This window comes from Sus scrofa, chromosome 1 (genome assembly GCF_054392235.1).
Source record: "Sus scrofa isolate SSC_HxYL_T2T_F1_AM1 chromosome 1, Sscrofa_HxYL_maternal_Yorkshire_Landrace_v2.0, whole genome shotgun sequence".
NCBI classification, from domain to species: Eukaryota; Metazoa; Chordata; class Mammalia; order Artiodactyla; family Suidae; genus Sus; species Sus scrofa.
In genome coordinates, this window is record NC_139383.1 from 29,852,762 (window position 1) to 29,876,468 (window position 23,707).

General features: G+C 44.8%; 1 protein-coding gene across 3 annotated transcripts in view; it reads left to right on the forward strand.

Moving 5' to 3' along the window:
- Window positions 1-1,854: 1,854 nt before the first annotated feature.
- Window positions 1,855-23,707, forward strand: part of SLC2A12 (solute carrier family 2 member 12) — a 63,177-nt gene continuing 41,324 nt past the window's right edge. For all 3 annotated transcript variants that reach the window (XM_003121191.7, XM_005652670.4, XM_084955677.1), the window contains exons 1-2: window positions 1,855-2,066; window positions 21,761-23,101. In XM_003121191.7, the coding sequence (XP_003121239.3) occupies window positions 1,952-2,066; window positions 21,761-23,101 (1,456 nt within the window). In that variant the 5' untranslated portion in view covers window positions 1,855-1,951. The remainder of the gene's footprint in view (window positions 2,067-21,760; window positions 23,102-23,707) is intronic.

A 23,707-nucleotide genomic window follows, 5' to 3' on the forward strand; every position in this document is an offset into this window, starting at 1 on the left:
AAAGAACGTCCATTTCCCAGAGCTCCTGTTGTGGCTCAGCAGAAACAAACCCAACTAGAATCCATGAGGACTCGCTCAGTTGGTTAAGGATCCAGCGTTGCCGTGAGCTGTGATGTAGGTCACAGACGAGGCTTGAATCTGGCATTGCTGTGGCTGTAGTGTAAGCGGGCGGCTGCAGCTCACCTTCCACCCCTAGCCTGGAAACTTCCATTATGTCAAAAAAAAAGAGAGAGAGAGAACTTCTATTTTCCAGCACAAGCTGTAAACATGTGGCAGGTGCATCATAAATACTAGTTGAAATGTTCAGGTTTGTTTCCGTTTGCTATTTTATTATCTGAGGGATAAGAAAGGTACAGAAATATCTAATGATGAGCAAAGGAAATGTACAAATGATGAGTTAACTGAGAGCCGTGTTAGGATCCAGCACGAAATGCAGGAAGTGAGTTCTGCCTGGTTCACCTTCTGCCCATACTAGCACAAGCTCGTTTCTCTGTCCAGAGGAATGACTAGAACGCAAAGCTGTATCTCATGGCATCTTCTTTAGGTCAAGAACGGGTGGCAGGGAAGGAAACAGAGAAAATCAGAGAAGGACAAGGCTGGGAGAGTTAGGCTATGGGAGAATTACTGCATTAGACCACGTGGCTTCGTGGTCTCAGCTCCCTGCCTGACTAGTTGTGATGTTAGAGATAAGTCACTTAGCCTCTATTTTCTGCTCTGTAACATGGGTACCTGCCTCACAAGTTGTCGTTTTGTTTTGTTTTAGGTTTTTTTTTCAAAAGAATCATTTGAGTTAATGCCCTTAGCATAATTTCTGGCACATAATTAGTGCTCCATAAATTTTGGTTTTCACTCTTTAAGCTTTTCTAAAAGGATCCCAATTTCTCTTCTTTTTTCAATAAATATGATTTGCTAAATATATAACTGAAGGTAAAATGTCATAACGCTATAAGGACTTTTCTATAAATATAGTCACAAATCAGGGGGGAAGATATATTCTTCTTCTCCAGCCCTGATTTTGTTTCCGATTGGATGACGATGGGATGATGCCACACCCACACAAAGACCCATTTAGTCTGGTCTCTCTGAGTTGGACATACCCTCCTCCTCCTACTAGAAGGCTATCACACAAGCAACAGAAGACTCTGGGATAGTTCCTCCCTTAAAGACAACTATGCATAAATAAACTGGATTACTTTGCTGTAACAGCAGGCTACAAAAAAGTCCCAACAATCTGTACATTCTGAGTTTCCATACTCTCCGTCTCAGGCCTTGATTTGTTTGACAGGTCTTGGAGAGAGAGAGTGAAGGAGGCATTCACCTAGGGCAAAATCAGGTTGAAACAAAGATACTGTTTCGTGCTTTGTTGAAGCTGTGAAGTGTCAGACGTGCCACGACTCTCTGGGCATAACACTCTTGGCTGAAAATTTGACACACTCTCCCTTCTGGAATGTCTTTGCAGAAACTGTTCCTGCCTCTGCAAGATTAACTAACACCATCTGGGAGTCTCCTGGGCCCTCGCACTGAGCCTGCCGTTTGCATCTGCCTGTTTCTTTTCTCTGCCTCTTTTCAAAGGTGCAGGAATACAAGAGCTAACTACCCCCCAGCTAGTGGCCAAACGCTGTCAGTTCCCAAGCCTGGAAACCCTCGGCTTCCAACTCTGCATCTGAAGGCAAAAACAATCCTCTGAGGTTCGGCCCTCCCACTGCCTGTGATAGGCTGCTTGGAATAGCAACAGCCTGTGTCACCGAAAAGGGCAAAGCTTTCGGAAATAGAAACAAAGTTGGTCACAAATCACATTGGCTTTGCCCGAAGTTTTTTTTTTTTTTTTTTTTTTTTTTTTTTCCTTTCACCTTTCTTTAGCATGCGACCATGGGGAAAGTGACTGCTTCTGTCAGTGGGGGAAGTCGGGGTGGTTTGGTGCCGAGGGAACGGCTGTAACTTCTACGTGACCATGGTACCTGTTGAAAACGCAGAGGGCCCCAGTCTGCTGAAACCGAAGGGGCGAGCAGCCGAGACTGATGGCAGCGACAGAGCCAGCGGCGGCCGGCATCCTCCCTGGGCGAGAGGTAAAGCGAGGCAGCCAGGCGCGGGGAACCGCGAGAGGAGCCAGCTGGATGCGTGTCTCACTGTGTGTGTGTGTGTGTGTGTGTGTGTATGCGTGCGTGCGTGTGCGTGTGTGTGTACACGTGAGCTTGCTAGGTGCCTGCAGAAGAGGGGACAGGATCTGGTGGGAGGAATGACAAGGAGCTCTAACGTGAAGATTGAAGTCTCGCTACTCATCAGCCGGGTCTCATCCTCCGTTTTGACCACATGATGTATAAATCTTTTTCATTTGGGGAAATTGCTTGGCAAGAGAATTACACGTGCAAACGCACCCATGTACACATACACACACTTTTCCAGTTATTGTCCCAAACAGATAATCCATAACAACTGGGCTTTACAACCACCATTTTTAAAAAACATTTTAAGGAGGCTTCATAAAATTATTAGTTACATAATCATCAAACACAACTTTCTTTTTAAGTTCCCAGCATCTGTTTGTAATGAATGTGAGCATTATTTACACCCTAAAATCTCTGCTTCCTTGTGCCTGCTTTCTTTAAAACTGGACTTTCGGATTGAGGTTTATGTCATACTCTTCCTTCCAGAGGTGAAATTTGGAAAAGTTTTAATTCATTTGTTCTCTTTGTTAAATCCACTGCCTTTCTTGGCTTCCACATTTACAATTTTCACAGACACCTGGCACACTTTTAGTCGCCTCTCCCTAGTCGGTTCGTTTGTAATCAAAGCAATAGAAACTCATCATAACACGAAATGAAATCAAACACAAATAAGGTCTCCTTCCCACTGCTTCCCTCCGCTCTGCTCCCTGTAATCAGTAATACTGTCCCAGGCCATATATTGGAATTTCATGAATGGTCCAAAACACTAAACGATACAAAAGGGATTTACCTTTCACCTTGGGAAGGATCTGTATATTTATGTTTGCATCGTGGGTTTGTCTGATCTTGGAATTGACTCCACGACCCCTGTCAGAGAGGCACGAGCTGCCCCCCCCCCCTCAGCCTGCCTCCGCTTCCGACCTTCTAATCAAGAATCAATATCTAGGGTCACCTTTCTGTGGGCCCAGGCCTCTCTTCTTTGCCTTTCTCTCTAAGTGCGATCTTTGGTTCCTAAGTCTAAGAGCAGACAAAGGCAACTGGCACTGGAGGTAAAGAGAAAGAGCGGCCAAGTTCTTCTCTCTGAATTCCGACAAGATTGAGTTGTAGGGCGAGCTGAGATGGTGATATCAACAAATGGGTTAGGGAGTTCCTGTTGTGGCTCAGTGGGTTAAAAATCCAACTATATCCCTGAGGATGCAGCCTCGCTCAGAGGGTTAAGGATCTGGTGTTGCCATAAGCAGTGGCATAGTTTGCAGAGGCAGCTCAGATCTGGCGTCGCGGTGGCTGTGGTGTAGGCCAATGGATGCAGCTCCGAATCAACCCCTAGCTTGGGAACTTCCATATGCTGCAGGGGCAGCCCTAAAAAGAAAAAAAAAGGGGGGTAACTATATAGTCAACGATAAATATCACAAAGAAGATGAAAGAAACTTTGTCCTGTAGAGGCCTCGACAATAACAATTACAAATGGACTATGCAGTCTTGATATGGCTTTGAAAGTACAATACTCTCAATAGGTTAAATTGCCCAAGTTCACAAAGATCCCAAAGGAAGGGAAGATGTATGTGTGCTTGTACAGTTTGAATATACACACGAAATTCAATTTAAAGTGCAACTGTTTATGTTGTTGGAAATAAATGAATAAATACCATAATTTTCTTTTACATGTCATTTTTATTTTTATGGCCGCACCTGTGGCATTTGGAAATTCCCAGGCCAGGGATCAAATGGGCACAGCAGCAGTGACTAGAGCCACTGCAGTGACAACACTGGATCCCTGACCCATGGTGTCACAAGAGAAATCCAAATTTTTAATTTTTTAATTAACTTTTATTATGTAGATGAGGTAACCTAAATCCTTTTCTTAAATCCTAAGTGAATACGGCTTTGATATAGGCTACATGTAGTATATATTTAAACAAATACAAATGTTTTCTTATTACGTTCATAAACTTTCCCAAATTGTCTTAAACATTCCTGACACCCAAACACAATTATACAGACAAATTATAATGAAAGCATAGTTCAGACTTGCTCTATTGTTTTGACGCGTTCCTTCACCTCTCCTCTTGGGATTTTGTTTTAGTCTCACTTACAAAGTTGCTGGAGGTTTAATGAAATATTCGACAAATATTCCTACCAAGTTTTTTATATTTTAAACTTCCATAGTTGCATCCAGGAAATTCCAAGTATGTAAAATATGCTCAACAATTATCCTACTACTCCTGCATTTGAAAGTAGCAAATTGTTCTAGATTCCTAGATGAAAAAACTTAAGTACAAAGAGGAATGAATTATACAGCCCAGGAAAAGGTAATTATGTCCTTTGAGATACTGAAAAATGAAACAAAACAAAACCCCTAAGCCCTGTAATTGCACCCCCTTGATGCTATTGTGTGTCATGAAAAGTGCTGGCCGTCCTCCTCAGCCAACCCTCTAAACGGGAAGGAATGCTTTGTAAATCCAATGGCTAGGAGCTAATGAATTCAGATTTATTTTCAAGAAGTTATAACTCAAAGTGGATACATTTTTAGTCTACCTTTCAGTGTTCACAAACACATTATAACTGCCTTTACAGGGCAGGGTTGAGTTCAGAACTCCTGGTACCTAGAACCAACAACACAGAGAGGTGAGGTGAGAAACAGCGGCAGCTGGGGCACCTTCACACAAGGAGTCCAGAAGATGTGTTTGGCCCAGGCTCACGCAGTGGCGGATCAAAGCTGACTCTTGTGATCTCTGGCCAGGCGGCTCTTCCATCTCAGGAGCTGGGTTTCCCAGGGTCTTCTTCTTCTTCTCTTTTTTAAAAATCTTTTTAGGGCCACACCCTCGGCCTATGGAAGTTCCCAGACTAGGGGTCGAATCGGAGCTTCAGCCGCCAGCCTATGCCACAGCCACAGCAATACCAGATTCGAGCCTCGCCTGCAGCCTACGCCACAGCTCATAGCAATGCCAGATCCCCGACCCACTGAGGGAGGCCAGGGATCAAACCCTCATCCTCATGGATACTAATCTGGTTTGTTAGCGCTGAGCCATGATAGGAACTCCCTTCCAGGCTCTTCTAATTCATGGTTCAAACAACTGGCTAGGAGCAGGGCTTCCTTAAGCCCCTCATTACCCCACCAGAGCTGCTTTTTCCTCTCATGTCTCTTCAAGGGGTCAGACGCCAAGAACAACATTCATTGTATGAGTGCAGGTTCTCTGCACTGTAGATCCAGCTGCCAAATACACCAGCACACAGATCACTGGAAATGGACTCACTGACCCAGCTGAAAGGGCTGCACTATATCCCCTCTAAGACCCTGCTAAACCCAAAATGCCACAGTCTGGCAATTAAGAAATTCACATCTGGCAAGTTCTCAATGTGGCTCAGTGGATTAAGAATCTGACTAATATCCGTGAGGATGCAGTTCAATCCCTGGCCTCACTCACCGGCTTAAGGATCTAGCATTGCCGCAAGCTGCGTCATAGGTTGCAGAGGCAGCTCTGATCTGATGTGGCTGTGGCTGTGGCTGTGGCGTAGGCCCGCAGTGGCAGCTCCGATTCAACCCCTAGCCTGGAAACGTCCATGTGCCACAGGAGTGGCCAAAAAAAAAAAAAAAGCAAAAAAGAAAAAAGAAATGCATACTTAGGCCATCAGGAGAATACCCTAAGGCAGTTCTTCTCAAATGCATTGAAAGATGTGAACTCCTTTTTGTGAGTGGAAGCTGAGTAGGTGCTTGCTAGGCTTGCTGAAGGAGGAACTCGAGGCCAAATCGGTATAGCAAGAAATTTGCTGAGGCATCTGAGAGAGATGGGCTGAGCTCAAGATAGCATCAGCCCCGACTTGGAGAAGTTAGTTTTATATAGGGTCCAAGGAGGGAACTTGTGGCGAGGACAATGACAGGAAGGTTATACAATTTGGGGGAGGGGGTCGAGTCCCACACCTCGTGATTGTGATGGGGGTAGTTATGGGGGGAAGGGCAAAATTACACCACGTGGGAAGGTTGTTGGGGTTGGCGTCTCATGACCAGGTTGTGCCGAAACAGGAATTGACGTACAGAGGGCAGTTAATCTTTACAGGTGGTTAATCTTTGCAGGCAGTTGTTTCCCGTAGGACATTGTTTCTTGCTGTCCAACTCGAAGGGCCACATTCCAAGGGAGAGGGGCTTCTTCCATTCTCCTGGGAACCTGTCAGTGGTCAGTACCTAGAACAGGCAAACATGGTGCCACTTTAGTGGAAGGAAGGGAGGTGGAAAAAGAAGGACCTTCCACCTGGCTTCTTCCTTGCTCTCTTCCCGTCCTTTGTGGCCTGGAGCCGGCTCCTGGGTTGGGAGCCCATCACTACTTTGGTTAGGCAGGCTGCTTTTGAGGTTAGGGCATATTACTGTGCTCCTACTATGAGCCTTGGGCTCTCAGGTTTGGGCTAAACTGGGCCCTCTTGAATTCAGTCAGGCCTGGCCTTTTTTTTTTTTAGGGCCCTACCGGTGGCATATGGAAGTTCCCGGTGGTGGGGGGGTGTTGAATCAGAGTTGCAGCTGCAGGCCTTTGCCACAGCCACAGCAATGCCAGATCCGAGCCTCATCTGCGACCCACACCATAGCTCAGAGCAGTGCTGGATCCTTCACCCACTGAGCAAGGTCAGGGATTGAACCTGTATCCTCATGGATACTAGTTAGGTTCTTAACCTCCTGAGTCATGACAGGAACCAGCCACATGCAGAGACTTGTTCATTAGCCACTCAGACCCTGTGTTTAGCAACCTCCTTTCTGGAGGCAGGAACTCCAGCCCTGGCCTTCTCAGACTTTCTCAGGCAGACCAAGGGGAAATGTACTTGTAAGACAGACTGAGGAGACTTTGGGGGACAAACTTCTCACCAGGGGAGAGAAGGTCAGGGGACCGGCTTGACCTGACACCAGAGCTTTAGCTGTGAGACCAACCGAGCAGTCACTGTGGGAAGACCCAGGCCTTGGCCATTCCCATTTCCCAGGCTTTCCAATCACTAAAAAGCGACATCTGAAACTAATATGATATTGTAAATCCACTATACTTCAACAGAAAAAGCAGAGAAAAAAATTTTAACAAAATATAAACAGTATGTAAGTATCAAAAGAAAGTGAGAAGACCCTTGACAAAAACTGTGTTTGTAAAAACATGTGTACTTAGGAGTTCCCGTCGTGGCGCAGTGGTTAGCGAATCCGACTAGGAACCATGAGGTTGCGGGTTCGGTCCCTGCCCTTGCTCAGTGGGTTAACGATCCGGCGTTGCCGTGAGCTGTGGTGTAGGTTGCAGACACGGCTCGGATCCCGCGTTGCTGTGGCTCTGGCGTAGGCCAGTGGCTACAGCTCCGATCGGACCCCTAGCTTGGGAACCTCCATATGCTGCGGGAGCGGCCCAAGAAATAGCTAAAAAGACAAAAAAAAAAAAAAAAAAAAAAAAAAGTGTACTTAACAAATGAAGGTCAATTACAACGGCAAAAACACAAAACAAAACAAACAAACAAAAAAACGGTGTGAAGATTGATGTTCTCAAGGAAATGACAGAGGAATTTATAGATATTTGAATTTGTAAAGGATTTTAGACTTTTTTGTCTGGAAATAAGACCAGATTTAAAGATAACCATCTCCCCTTGTTCTTCAATCAGCTTATCTATCTCTGGAAAGGCATAACAAGAGTCTAAGTTTGAGGCATTTTGTGACACTGGGGCCTGGACAAATGGCTTTTCTGGGACCTAAGAAGGGAGAAGGCCCCAAACAAACATGGAGCGGGCTGTTTCTCCACCATCTCTAGGTGGTGTTTGGCTTATATAGCAAGGCTCTTTCCCCTTCTAAGATCACATCATCTAGGGAGGGCTTTTGCACAAACAAATTTATCCAGGCTGCTGCAGCAGTAGCAAAAATGCATCGGTGAGAGCCTGACAAATAAGGCGAAGGCCAAAGGAGCCACCGCTGACCCTGAGGGCCTGAAATTAGCCAGCAAACACCAGCATGCCTGAACAGGTTTTGTAGCCAAGTGCTCTGATAGGTCAGTGCCTCTGTCCAGTCGCTAAATACTTGCAACATTACTCCTCTGGCTGGTGAGATTACCAGCAAGACCCGAGGTGGTGGCATTCATGGCAACAAGACTGGTGGCAGCTGATAGGACCTGTGGGCCCTCAGGTATGTTCTTTATGTATTCTCAAGGGGGTACTTTTGAGTGGTCAAGACCTCGTAATAGCTGGTGAAAACAGAACTGGAAATGCAAAGAGTCCATCCCGGAGCTACCTGTGGAAAGCTCCACTTGACAAGTATGTATCAGAGTTGAATCAGCCCACTTTAAAGTGCAGCTTTTAACTGCTGTAGATGTGTGGGATGATATTTTTCAGTCAAGAAGAGTGAGATCTTGGAATCCCCTGGCAGCTCAGCAGGTTAAGGAGCTAGCGTTGTTGTTACTACTGTGTCAAAAGTTCAGTCCTTGGCCAGGGTACTTATATATGTTGTGTGTGCTGCCAAAAAAAAAAAAAAAAAAAAAAAAGAATAGTTAGTTCTTGAATCTGGTTTTATAGGTAGCATCTTCTCACCAGATGGAACTGAAATACTATTTATCCTTAGAGTTCAAAAAGTTCTGTGAGCTCCAAACAGGCCTCCATTGGTGTGGCATTAGCTTCGGTTTTTAAGAATTTGAAGCAGCTATTTATTCAGATTACATGAGCAAGAACTGGTTTTCTGCATTTTTTTTTCTTTTTGGAGCTGCACCTGGTATGTGGAAATTCCCAGGCTAGAGGTCAAATTGAAGCTGCAGCTGCCTGCCTATGTCACAGCCACAGCAATGCCAGATCCGAGCTGCATCTGCCACCTATACCACCGCTCAGGGCAATGCCAGATCTTTGACCCACTGAGTGAGACCAGGGATAGAATCCACATCCTCCTGGATACCAGTTGGGTTCTCAACCCACTGAGCTGTGACAGGAACCTCCATGGCAGGGTTTTCTTCAATTCTTACACTGAATGGAGTTGGGACTCCCTAATTCAATTTTTTTCTCATGAACAGTCTTCCCCAAGAGGATGAGCTAGTGAATAAAACAGGCGATGAAAGCCACGTGACAGTACACCAAGTCATGGTGGTGAGAAAGGGGAAAAGTTGGAATGAGCTTCTTCCCAAGGGGCTATGGATCAAATACCAATGAGGATAACTGCCCTTCCCATCTTTCTCAAAAAGTACCCCATCTCAGTTAGAGGCAAGAACCTGAAATTCCCTCTAAGTATTTCCCAGCTGAAACACCAAACCAGATATATTCCCTTTATAGTAAATCATAAAATCACATCTGTTTTCTCCTATTTTGAGGTGGTTTTGTTTGTGTGTTTGTTTGTTTGGCTCTTTGCTATTACTTCTCTTCCCGTGTCATAGCACATTTATTCATGCATTTGCTAAATGGCCATGTCTCTCGAGGACATACTAATTTTTCTATACAATTTAGATAGAGGTAATAAGACTAAAAATAATTTATCGCATTTTCTCATTTTCAGAGCTTTCATTCTTTTTGAACAATGACTCACTTGATACTGTTCTTCCAAAATACCAGGGAGAAAAATGCAGTCCTTTGTTTGACTTATAGGAGTATTTTTTTTCCTTAAGTAAATCAAGTGTTATTTACCTTGAAATTGTTAAATTGTGCTTCTCTTGGAAGTAATTGTTTCTCAAAAACATTCATGACTCAGATCTGCCTGGCATTGTCAGGCTCTAGGGCTGTTAGCTACATCCATATCATTTTATTTTTACTATCTATTTTTTAAATGCGCTGCTCCTGCATGCACTTGTTTCCATGCTTTGTGGAAGCTGGAATCAGAAGTCACATGCAATGCTCATTTAGAAATGGCATCTCAGCCTCAGAGGTGCAAGGCTTTTTAAGAATAGGGGGGAAAATGTAATTAGAATAAATTTATTTATTTATTTATTTTTGGTCTTTTTGCCTTTTTTAGGGCCGCTTCTGAGGCACATGGAGTTTCCCAGGCTAGGGGACTAATCGGAGCCATAGCCACCGGCCTACACCACAGCCACAGCAATGCGGGATCCGAGCCTCGTCTGCAACCTACACCACAGCTCACGGCAACGCCAGATCCTTAACCCACTGAGCAAGGCCAGGGATCAAACCCTCGACCTCATGGTTCCTAGTCGGATTCGTTAACCACTGCACCACGACGGGAACTCCTAGAATCAATTTATATCAGAGAAAACATCCCAAAGCTAATGAATGATTCATTTCTATTGGGGAAAAAAAACCAAACCAAAACAACAACAACAACAACAAAAAAAAAAACACTGGGAAAGCTCAAGACAAGATCACAGGGAGAATTTTTCATGTAAGCCCAATTACGTAGGTATTGCCAGAAATAAAGGAATTCAAGAATTTATGAAAAGTTGTAGTTGTTATGCTAGAAACAAGGTATCATTTCACTTCCTTTGCTATCAGTAAGAAACTGTTTCAAAATTTTACTTCCTGGAGTTCCCATTGTGGCTCAGTAGGTTAAGAATCATACTAGTATCCATAAGGACGTGGGTTGAACCCTGGCCTCACTCAGTGGGTTAAGGATCGGGCTTTGCTACAAGCTATGGTGTAGGTCGTAGATGAGGCTCAGATCTGGCCTTGCTGTAGCTGTGGCTTAGGCATGTCGCTGAAGCTCCGATTCCACTCCTAGCCCAGGAACATCTAGATGCTACAAGTGTGGCCATAAAAAGAAAAAACATTTTGTTAAAGTTTCTGAAGGCAATGATAATGGTGACAGAAGTAGGGAGTCTTAGAAAACCCCAACTGCATGGCTCTAAATGCACTAGCTCTTTGGAATCACCCTTATTTTAATATTTAAACAAAAATAGCTCCAGCTATGTCTTCCTTTGATTGGTGGACAGTCTCTCATTAGGGTATATATAACTGGGTCACTTTGCTATACAGTAGAAGTTGGCACAGCACTGTAAATCAACTGTATTTTAATATATATATTTAATATATATTTAATGTGTGTGTGTGTATATAGATGTATATAAACGTGTTAAAAAAAAAAAAAGAAAATTCTCTCATTAGGGATGCACACACCCCTCAGAGCTACTTTTTTGGAGAGTCAGAAGCTTTTACTCAGTAATCCAATTCTTCCCACCCTATCCTGTCACCATGACTCCTCTCTATCTCTTAGGGATTATAGTTTCCAAAATCTTAGCAACTCTGGGCTAGAAAGGAAAGAGAGTGACTTGTTGCATTCTAGAATATGAAATCAGTGTTAAGAAGAGACAAAGCACAGATGGGCCACTGGAATGGTACATTCTAGAACCAACTTCTAGAAGTTGCATTTTGGCATGTACTGTTTTCGACAAGCAAAAAACCTACAGACTGCTTTAAACAATGCAGGAATGACATCACTTGTTCACAGTCAGGGAACCAAAAAGTGGAAGCAAAAAAAAAAAAAATTCCTTTTTCAGTCCAGTGGGGCCACACCAAAAAATAACTTCCAGACATCAGAAATTTGGCCAGCTGTGCACATCGACTGCTCCTCCAGGTCTAATGAAAAGAGCTTCCAACTGCAACTGGGTGGCTAGAATAAGGTGTGTCAGGCACTGGAAACCCAATAGCTGTTCCAACTCCTTTCTGATTTTTTTTGCCTTTCCTGTCTGGGGAGCTAGAAGATTCCCATACTCACTTCTCAGTTATCTCTTGCAGCCAAGTCTAACGATGGAACTCACTGGTTCTGGTCAATGAGACGTTAGGGTAGGTCTTTGGAAGGAGGAAAAGAGTTTTCCTCAACCTTTTTAGGGTCTCTGGATGAGTCTGAAAATTAACTGACAAAGACAGATGACCAAAAAAGCATCCGTATTTATTTAAGTATTCTGTGACATGGAAACCTCCGTAAGGAAATAAAGACCTGAAGAAATGACTAAGCTTGAATATTTGTGCTAGATTTGATGAAGAGTGTGTACAGGCATGTAAAATGTGATAAGTCGAGAAGTCTGAGGTCAAGTTCCCCTTGTGGCTCAGTGGTTAATGAACCCGACTAACATCCATGAGGCCTGGGGTTCGATCCCTGGCCTCGCTCAGTGGGTTAAGGAGCCATGGTGGAGGTCGCAGATGCGGCTTGTATCTGGTATTGCTGTGGCTCTGGTGTAAGCCAGCGGCTACAGCTCTGATTTGAACTGGGAACCTCCATATGCTGCAGGTGCAGCCCTAAAGAGACAAAAAAAAAAAAGTCTGAGGTGAGTGTGATAAACTAGGGGGAAACTTAACAAGACTGTTCAAATTCTTCTTGGTGTCCCTTTGTCTTCCGAGATAAGGATGTTGCTTTCCTCTGGGCAGAGCAGACAGCGCCTCCCCTCACACGTGGGGGTGTTATGACCTGCCTGCTTTAGGGGGACAGGGCAGCGGAAAGGCTGGAGGGAACTTCCTGCGTGGGGCCTTTTCTCAAATTCCTTCAACTTAAAATATTCACTATGCCAAGGTGCCTTGGGGTAGTGTGTTCCCAATCCAATCATTTTCCAAGGTGCTTCTGGAAAGTTGCCTCTGTGATAGAAGGAGAGAGTCATCTGGGGAATAAACACTTGCCCTAGGCCTTCTTCCATTGTCTCCTACCTTTGAGGCTGGTTGTGAAAGCATCGAATGCCTGGAGCTGTGACAGCCACCTTGCACTTGGTGACAAACTGGGAACAAAAGCCAGCCCTCTGAGGAGGCAGGAACAGAAGGATGGACAGAGTGTGAATCCTCAGAGACACTTAACTCAGCTTGGTCGGCTCACGAATTAAAGAGTAAATGCTCTTGTTTTCCAAGTTTTTGGTTTCTTGCAGTCAAACATATAACTGATTTGGGGGCTAGGTAAAGAGAAGGTGACAGTCTGGTTATTGTCAAGTACATTTAAAATGCAAAGGCAAAGTGTGCATTTTAAGATTTCTCTTGGAGTTCTCTAGTGGCGCAGAGGGTTAAGGATCTGGCATTGTTACTGCAGCAGTTTAGGTCGCTGCTGTGGCATGGGTTCGATACCTGGCCTGGGGAGTTCCACATGCTACGGGCACAGCCAAAAAAAAAAAAAAAAAAAAAAAAAATCTCTTTACAGGAAACAAATACATTTTGGATGGCATCTGATTTCTGTTCTCTGTAATTTTTCTTTTTAATGGACTCTGAAAAAAGCCATGCAGAATACCTGGTGATAAGAATGAACTGTGGTGAGGATGAAACTAGCTGAGATCAGGATGCAAATAGTCCTTCTGTGAGACATGTACAGTTTGAGAGTCTAAAACTGTAAGAGCAGAATTATTATCTGAAATGTGTGATGTGGAGAATAAGAGTAACTATTCCACAATGTGTATAAGGACAAGAATATAGAGATGAGAGAGGAAATGAATATAAAAAACTAACACACCAATAATCATTCCAAAACAAATGGAGAGGGGGAAATAAACCAAAATACTAGAGGACATCTTTTCTTTTTTTTTTTTTTTAATGTTTATTTTTTTATTTTTTAGGGCCACTTCTGTGGCATGTGAGAGGAAGTTCCCAGGCTAGGGGTTGAATCAGAGCTGCAGCTGCCACTCTACGCCACAGCCACAGCAATGTCGGATTGAGCCACATCTGTGCCCAACACTGCAGCCCATGGCAACACCAATCCTTAACCCACTGAGCAGGGTCAGGGATCGAACCCACATCCTCACGGATACTAGTCGGGTTCATCACCCCACTGAGCCACAGTGGGATCTCCTAGAGGACACCTTTTCTGGGTAGAACTCAACCAGTAGGGGAAGAAAAAAAAAAAATCTAGAAGAATCAAGTACTCAGACTTGTCCTGGTAAAAATTTCTAACTGAAGGAAAGATGAAAGAAAGGAAAGAATGAGTGAAAGTCCTACAAGTGATGGGGCAGAAAAGGAGAGTTAACAGAGTAAAATGTGGGGGGGGTGCTCTTATGTGGGCTTAACTGATACCCCCTCTTTACACCTTCCCAGTCAAGAGAATTTGGAGAAGGTTAGTTTCAGGTTAGTTTCTGGTTTTGGAAATATCAAAAGGAGAGAAGGCAAAGTCCCTTATCTTTTGTCCTAGAAAGTTCAAACAATGGAAAGTGGAGGGAGGCCAGGTTTTCTGTTGGTCTGAGTCTCATTGCCTGTTAAAGAGAGGATTGGGGTGCAGGGTAGCAGGGGAGAGGTGGTGGGGGAAGAGGGGAGAATGGTTACATAAAGTCGAGTGCCCAATAATATCTACCATCACAAGGAGCATCACACGTGGTCCAGAGGCAAGAGGCAGCATCCAGGACCTTTGACAGCTGTTGGAAACACCACACACTACATCCTCGGTGCAAGGAAGTTTTCTGATTCATCCAGCCCTCTCCTTCCTGGGCATCCAGTACTCTCTGCTGAGTTCTGGCATCAGGCCCCGAGAGGGCCCCGCAGTAAAGATACCCCTGCTCTCAAAGGGCTCCCAAAATAAGGCAGGAGACACACTAATCCAGGATGTTGTGAGGCCCTGGACACAAAGGCAGGAGAGAGAAGAGAATGATTCTAACCACAAATAGAGAGTCTGGAAGGTTGTGGAGAAGCAGGGATATTTGAGCTGTATTTTCCAAGATGAATGAGGTTTTCTTAAGCAGTGCCTTGAGGGAGAAGAGCATGAAGAGAAGCACAAGTCTGGGAAAATGCAGGCATTTTGCAGAAAGAGTCAGTGGTGGGAGTTCCCATTGTGGCTGTACGAAGGTGGGTTTGATCCCTGGCCTCCTCAGTGAGTTAAGGATCCAGCGTTGCCCCAAGCTATGGCTTAGGTCACAGATTGGCTCAGATCCCTAGTTGCTGTGGCTGCGATGTAGGCCCGCAGCTGCAGTTCCAATTCAACTCCCAGCCTGGGAACTTCCATATGACACATGTGTGGCCCTGAAAGGAAAAAAAAAAAAGCCAGTGGTGCCGAAGAGCTGGAGTAGTGGCACCTGAAGACCGTTGTTGGGATCTGAAAACCTAGTCCCCAGAAAGGAGATTGCAGGACATGGGGGCTGAGTGGCTAGTGAACAAGTCTGTGTACTTGGCTGGCACCAAAAAAATATATAAATACACGGAGTTTCCGTTGTGGCTCAGCAGGTTAAGAACCCAACTAGTATCTATGAGGACATGGGTTCAATCCCTGGCCTTGCTCAGTGGGTTAAGGATCAGGCATTGCTGTGAGCTGTGGTGTAGGTCACAGATGTGGCTTGGATCCAGAGTTGCTGTAGGTTGGCAGCTGAAGCTCCAATTGACCCCTAGCCTGGGAACTTCCATATTCTGCAGGTGCTGCCCTAAAATTAAAACATAAATAAAATGAAATGAAATGAAATGAAATAATAAAATAAATAAAATGAAGTAAAATAAAATAAAATGAAATAAAATATGACAATGAAACACTTGAGAGTGTCTGCAAAGGTGCTATATTAACTCACTACTACCAGTACTGAAAGTGCTATAGAAATGCTAATATTGTGTGTTCACATGCTAAGCATTTATGCAAATATAAAGTCCCAGGTGTTAATCTCAAAGGAATACTAGGTATTAACCTTAAGCCTGTTGACCAACTGTGGGGAAGAGAGGATGAGGAAGGGCATTTGCAGCACCAATGTTATTCATTCATTTATTCATTCGCTCAGCAAACATTTATTGAGTACTGACCTTGTGCCAAAACTAGAGGTGAGAACACAGATATAGGGAAAGCAGAGTTCTTGCTTTCAAAGTTTTCCCGTGTAAGAGGAGAACAAAGAGGTAAATAAATGAGTGAGTAGTATTGCCATCAAAGATCAGAAAACATGCATTCTGTACACGCAGAAGCACAGAGGGCCTGGGGGTGGGGGAGCAGAAGGCGGCAAAGCAGGGTGGCCATCCTGGAGGAGGTGATACTTGAGATGACTCTTGAATGATAGGTCGGGATGAAATGTCTTCAAGAAGAAGGCACAGAGAGAGGGAAGAGCACAAATGCAAGGCCATTGGGGGCCACTGCAAGTTTTCCTTGAGCAAAACATGAAGGAGGGGGTCTTTCAAGTGTGTGAAGCCTTCGCAGTCAAGCTGTGTGTGCACACACTTCCCAGTCTATTGTAGGAGTCAGTTGGCTGGCAAATGTTTATTGTGTGTCCATTATGTACCCGCACCGTGTAACAGGCATATGAGGAAGAACAAAAGAAGAGAGTGGCAGAAACTCAAATATTGTGAAAAAAGGAGTGTTTCCTGTGCAGGCCAGTTAGTGTTGTGGGAGCACCAGCCGCAGACAATGCAGCTATTGTTGTGGGAGCGACTGCAGCCTCCTAGCCTGAGGCAGGGCGGGGGTGAGGCGGGTGTGCCCTTGTCTCAGTGCTCATTTGCATAAAGCCTCTGGGTTGTGATCACATTTTCAATGGGAACAGTTTTACTCTATTGTCTTATTAAGGAATCGTCGCTGCATCAAAAGGAAGCCTGCTGGCCTAACAAAGCAGCAAGACCCAGAGGGCAGGGGTGACCCAACAGCCTATGGGTACCAGATGCAACTTTCCGGGTAGTTTCTCCTTCTGTGCTGTCCACAAAAGACTGAGAATTCCCTGTGGCACCTTTGGAGAACGCCGAGATGGAAAGGAAGGGGCCCTGTGAAGCAAAGCCAGGAGTAAAATGGCCCGGAATGCTAAACTTCATCGCAAATCTTAAGTGCAGACTGACTTCAGGACTGTTTTTTTCCTGTGGTTTTTTTGTTTGTTTGTTTTTTGTTTTTTGCTTTTTAGGTCTGCACCCATGCATGGCATATGGAGGTTCCCAGGCTAGGGGTCGAATCAGAGCTACAGCTGCCGGCCTAACGCCACAGCCACATCAACGCTAGATGTGAGTCATGTCTGTGACCCACACCACAGCTCAGGGCAATGCTGATCCTTAACCCACTGATCAAGGCCCAAGATGGAATTTGCATCCTCATGGATACCAGTCGGGTTAGTTACTGCTGAGCTGCAAAGGGAACTCCCTGGATGTTTGTTTTTCTTTATGAAAAGGCTCTAATTATGATTCCTCACTCTCATCTCTCCTTTAGCACAGGGCTGGCTGCTTCTCCTTGGTTCACCCGGCTGCCCCAGACTCTGCCCTTTGTTTTTAGGCAAACGTCCTCTCTCTTTCCTCCTGCGCTCTGTCAGGTTTCTTAGGAAAGTCGACTCTACGTTCTGGCATCCATGAGATTACATCTTGCTTCTATCATCATCGGTCAAAAAATAGACACAGAAGAAAGACTCCACTCGACTCCACTCTTTATGTCTTTATTTTTTTTTTCTTTATGGCAAAGTAGCACCAGGAAAATTTCCCATGGAGGAAGTCCCAAGGTATCACAGGATGCAATCTTAGAAGCCTTAGGGACTCGCCTTCCACATTGAATTAGAATTCTAAATCCCGCATGGCTGGCTTGAGGACCATAATGGGACCTCAACACAATAAGCAACAGTCATGAGATGAGTGGAGAAGCTAGTTTGGGGCAGTAGTAGCCCTTAAAGCCTGGGAAAGATACATGCTTCAAATAAACTTTAGATATTCAAGAACTTAACTTAATTCTATAGCACATAATCCATGTTGTTATCTTCCTTCTCCCCATGGAAGCATATGGAAATTCCTGGGCCAGGGATTGAAGGTGAGCCGAAGCTGCAACCTACACCACAGCTGCAGCAACCCTGGATCCTTAACCCACTGTGTCACAGTGGGAACTCCATAGTGCAACTTTTTAAGCTTTTGAAGGCAAAATGTCTATGCAGATAAACAAGAGAGAGAGGGAGAGGATGTGATACAATTTTTTAAAAATGTGTAATTTTGGGAAAAGAATTTTGAAAATCAACTCATATGAAGACAATTTTACTATATCTCAAAAGAATTATTCTCTGCGCTAGCTTTTGGATCTCAAGAGGGACCTTGACACACCGGGATGGTTTCCAGAACTTTTGCACACATCCCAGTCTGTCAGTGTTCATGAATCCTGAATAAAAGAATTAGACATTGGAAGCTAAGTCCAGAAAGCAGAAGGCAAAGCTAGACCTCTCTTCTGTCAGGACATATCTTCCCCCTGACCCCAAGAAGCTGGCTTTGGGACTTGTACTGCCCCTTACTCCCTGTCCTCCTTAACCCATGGCCTTGACTTTCTCTAAGACAGGATCATAAAGCATCAAAGGAAGGAAGCCTTGTATCTCAAGGGGTCTTTCTTTTTTGTAGGGAAGCACTATTTCCCATATAACAAAAGGGGGAAAGTAGGAAATGGAAGAAGAAGGATGAGGTGGCAAAGACCATCTTCTGCCACTCACACTCCTCTGGCCTCTCTTCCCCAACTCAGTTATCCCCATGCTGCCTTGTGTCCCTCTAAATGTCCTTCTAGGTGCCTCATGCTACCTCCCAAGCATGTCACTTATTTCTCCAAGCTGAGTATTGGAGACCACTTGCCAAACACACACTCTAATCAACACATCAAGCGTAAATGAAACAAATGACGACAAGAAGAGATACACAGCAATGCAATATTCTTATCCCCATGTGAGAATTTGATCCAGTTCTCTTGGTGGTAGAAGAATTTGTTGTTGAGGATTTTTAAGATCATTTGGGGGAAAAAGAATATGTGGACATGGAGGGCATGTGAGTACTTTAAAATCATTTTGCATGTGAAAATTAAAACTGTAACTAATAAATAATAGAAAATAGAGACATCACCAGAATGTTAAGTTTCTGGGGGGGAAAGAGCCATTATTTGTTTTGTTTCATTATGGCGTATATATAGAGAGAGAGATCTGCATGTGTATATAGACATCTCCCAGTACTTAGGGAAATGCCTGCTGCCATATAGTATTAAAGATTTCTTTTCTGACTAGCTGGATAAATTGCTGATTTAATTTCAGTTTAATGTTTTTCATTTGCAATGCTTATATTTTATTGTGGATTATTGCATTATTTTATTGTGGATTATTGCATTTGTATTTGTTCCTCCATCTAAATATTTGATGCTTTTTTAGTGAAATTTTTTTTGAGTCTTTCATTTCCCATATGCCGCCAGGATCCCAGAGATGTAAAATACCTTGGGTGCTTGTGGTGGGAAGAGATTGCAGATCACCTTCATTTGACCTGCTCCGTTCACCAAAGCAAAACAACGTTTTTAAACCCCATCTCCTACCCCTGCAGGGGCACAGCTGAGCAGTCTTATCTCAGCTTGTGATAATTGTGCATCCAAGCACACATTTCTAGTCCTTTTCATACACATCTCATTCGGCTTCTGCATCTCCTTTCCTGTGGTCTCCTCCTCTAAATACTGGTGTTCCCTAGGTCCCCGGACTCATCCTGCTTCTCTTTTCTCTCTATTCTATCTGCCTAAGTGATCTCATGCATCCCATGGCTTTCCTTTTTTTTTGGGGGGGGGGCTCACCCTTGGCATATGGAAGTTCCCAGGCTAAGCATCAAATCGGAGCTACAGCTCCCAGCCTATACCCCAGCCACAGTAATGCCAGATTCAAGCCATGTCTGCAACCTACACCACAGCTCACAGCAATGCCGGATCCTTAACCCACTGAGCAAGGCCAGGGGACCAACCCGCATACTCAGGGATACTAGGCAGGTTCGGTTCCGCTGCGCTATGACGGGAACTCCCCATCCCAAACACACACTGCCCAATCCCAAATATGTATCTCCAGCCTCGACCTGCCTCCTAAGCTCCAAATCTGTATACTCAATCTCCTACTTGACATTTTTACCTGAACATCTTCCAGGTAAAACTAGTAAAAACGCTTTATTCTAATGTGGATTTTTTTTTCTTTTTTTAAAGTTTTATTGAAGTATAGTTGATTTATAATGCTTTGATAATCCCCATTGCACAACAAGTGATTCAGTTATACACATGCACATATCCACAGGCATGTGCACACAATTGTATATGGAATGGGTGGTCAGTGGGGACCTGCTGTTTAGGGAACTCTACCCAATATTCTGTAACATGGAGTTCCCATTGTGGATCAGCAGGTTAAGAACCCAACTAGTATCTATGAGGATGCAGGTTCAATCCCAAGGCTCGTGAGCTATGATGTAGGTTGCAGATGTGGCTTGGATCCTGAGTGGCTGTGGCTATGGTGTAGGCCTGCAGCTGCAACTCTGATTTGACCCCTAGCCTGGGAACTTACATATGCCATGGGTACCGCCCTAAAAAGAAAAAAAAGAACCATATTACGTAACGTAGACTTGCCGATTTCCACTTCTCCTTTTACCGCTACCCACGGCCAGGTCCCTTCCCCTTCCTCTCTAGGTTAGTCTGTTGCTTTATGTAGTACATAGCCTTGCATACAGGGCACTGAATATCATAAAACTCTCCTGACTGCTCAAACCAGACAGCCGTCATGGGTTCTGACGCACTTCCTGACCCTCCAACGCCAATTCTTGAACAAGGGTCATCGTTTCTGCTTCCAAATGAACTCTTGCATCTGTCTTCTTGTCTTCAGTTCCACTCCTCACACCCAAATCTAAGCTGGCACCATCTCCTGTCAAGACGAAGGCAACAAACTCCCCACCTGCTACCAGAACTGCCCCTTGAAGAACTAGGCTTAGACTAGATGGCAGCAAGAAACTCAAAGTGTCCTCCCTTTTACTGGTTAGTGGGCATCCACCCCCTGTACAGAGAGTAGAAAAAAAAAAAGTTGTCACTGTGACCTGCCAGGCCCTGTATGAAGTGTGTCCTCTGTACCTACCCATATTCAGGGCTGCCCTGTCCCACCTCCTTCTCAAAGTCACGCTGTGCCACTCCCCCCACCCCGTGACACCATGCTCAGGTCTTGGCAACTAATGCTTCCTCTGCCTGTGATACTCTTCCCTTGGCGTTGTGTTTTGTTTCGTTTCTGTTTTGACACGTTACAAACGTATAACACACACCTACCTACCTACCTACCACTGAAAATGAATGTTCACATTTTGCTCTTTTCCTTCAGATTTTCATGTTAAAAAAATGGAACACTATAAAGTCACTTTGGTTCTTCTTCCCCCAGGTCCTAGGCCCCTTCCTGCTTCCTCGGAGTGAGTGATGGGTGCGTGCGGTTGGCTCCCTGCCCTGCCCCACTTCTCCCTCTTTCTTTCTGAACTCAATCCTGGCTCTGTGAAGGCCCTCTTCACACCCCAGCCTCCCCAACATCCACAAGTGCTTCTGCAAAAGCCAGTGGTGGTGCATTGCAGCCCAGGAGACAGGAGGGCCCTAGAGGCTGTGCTCCGTTTTCCCCCAGGATACACAGTAGGGAGGGACCCGCAGGCCACTTCCCTCTCTGTCCTGCCCTCAAGGGTTTGCCTTAGACAGCGGGACCCAAGAAGCCAGGCTCTCAAATTTCTGACCCAATGCCAAGGCAGGAATTAACTGCATTCTTGTTTGTTCAGTCCTCCTCCTCTGTCATCTGCTCATCTCCCGTATCTGTCTGCTCCAAACAAAAACCAACACCAGCTCACAAATAACAGGAAATAACTTTCTAAATGTCTCCACCTGTCTCCTCCCCAAAAGTGAAAGAAAAAGGATTTTTCCTTTTTATCTAATTGTTTGGGCGAATGTACTATTTGACTCCGATTGTATGTGCCTATACTCAGTGCTGTGCAAAAGACACCCAGGCAAGCTTAAGTCTCCACCAGACACGATTCAGACCTGACCCTTTTCTCCACTCTGCTCGTAGGTTGCGGCATGTTTACTCTCCTATCATCTGTCACGGCTGCTGTCAGCGGCTTCCTGGTGGGATATGAACTTGGGCTCATCTCTGGGGCTCTCCTGCAGATAAGAACCTTGTTGGCCCTGACCTGCCACGAGCAGGAGATGGTGGTGAGCTCCCTCCTCATCGGGGCCTTACTGGCCTCTCTTGTCGGAGGGGTCGTGATTGACAGGTACGGAAGAAGGGCTGCCATCATCCTGTCGTCCTGCCTGCTTGGAGTTGGAAGCCTGGTCTTGATCGTCACTTTGTCTTATGCGGCTCTCATAGTGGGACGCATTGCCATAGGGGTTTCCATTTCACTCTCTTCCATCGCTACCTGCGTCTACATCGCAGAGATTGCTCCCCAACACCGACGAGGGCTTCTCGTGTCACTGAACGAGCTGATGATTGTCATTGGCATTCTTTTCGCCTATGTTTCGAATTACACATTTGCCAACATTTCCCACGGCTGGAAGTACATGTTCGGTCTCGTTATCCCCTTGGGAGTTTTGCAAGCCATTGCCATGTACTTTCTTCCTCCAAGTCCTCGGTTTCTGGTGATGAAGGGACAGGAGGAAGCTGCTAGCAAGGTTCTCGGAAAGTTGAGGGCCGTCTCCGATCCAACGGAAGAGCTCACGGCGATAAAATCTTCCCTGAAAGATGAATATCAGTACAGTTTTTGGGATCTCTTCCGGTCAAAGGACAACATGAGGACTCGAATCATGATAGGCTTGACACTGGTGTTTTTTGTACAAATCACGGGCCAGCCAAATATATTATTTTATGCATCCACTGTTTTAAAGTCTGTTGGCTTCCAGAGCAATGAGGCAGCTAGCCTCGCCTCCACGGGGGTTGGGGTGGTCAAGGTCATTGGCACCATCCCTGCCACCCTTCTTGTAGACCACGTGGGGAGCAAAACCTTCCTCTGTGTTGGCTCCTCTGTGATGGCAGTTTCCTTGGTGACCATGGGCATCGTGAACCTCAACATCCACATGAATGTCACCAATATCTGCAGAAACTATGGTCCTATCAACCAGTCCCTGGATGAGTCTGTGTTTTATGGACCAGGTAACCTGTCAGCCAGCAATGACACTCTTAGAGAATCCTTTAAAGGAATGACTTCCCATGGCAGAAGCTCAGTAATGCCCGTAAGAAACGACATGGATAAGAGAAGAGAAATGACCTCGGCATCCTTACCAAAGGCTGGACCAAGCCAAACTGAATACCAGGTGGTCACAGACCCTGAGGACGTGCCAGCTTTTTTGAAATGGCTGTCCTTGGCCAGCTTGCTTGTTTATGTTGCCGCATTTTCAATCAGCCTAGGACCAAGTAAGTATTTTATTTTTTATTCCTTCCCTCTCTCCCCCAATGAATGTTTCTGCATTGCTTTTGACCAGTCAGAGCACCCTACTGTTATAATACCTCATATGTGGAACTACTAGAAACATGATGGAGATAATATTGGCCATCCGATGTTTCTGCTCATGAGGAGATTATGCTTGCTTATGTTTGCTTTGTGAAATGTGCAGGGCTAGTATTCAACCAAGGATTAATTTCCCATTATCTGTCACATGAGGATACTTTAGCACCAGCTGATTGATTGGGAATGAATCAGACTTTGAAAGGTATTTTCTTCCCAAGAGAATATATTGTTTTATGAAAGCAAAGTTTACTGGGACAATATTTTCCTCTACATCATTCCTGAGTTTCTTCACTGGTAGAAGGAAAAAAAAAAAAAAATCCCATATTTACATTTTTTTTTAAGGACACAGTTGTGGATGCATTGCAGAAATAATGAAGAAGAAGGGAATGGAGAAGGAATGACTATGGGAAGGAAGGTGTATTATTGAAGTGTCTTTGACCCCTGGAGTAACCGCTCAGGGCACTTTCCTCTGTCTGTTAAACAGGAGGATGGAAGTCAAGGTCTTCCCGTTG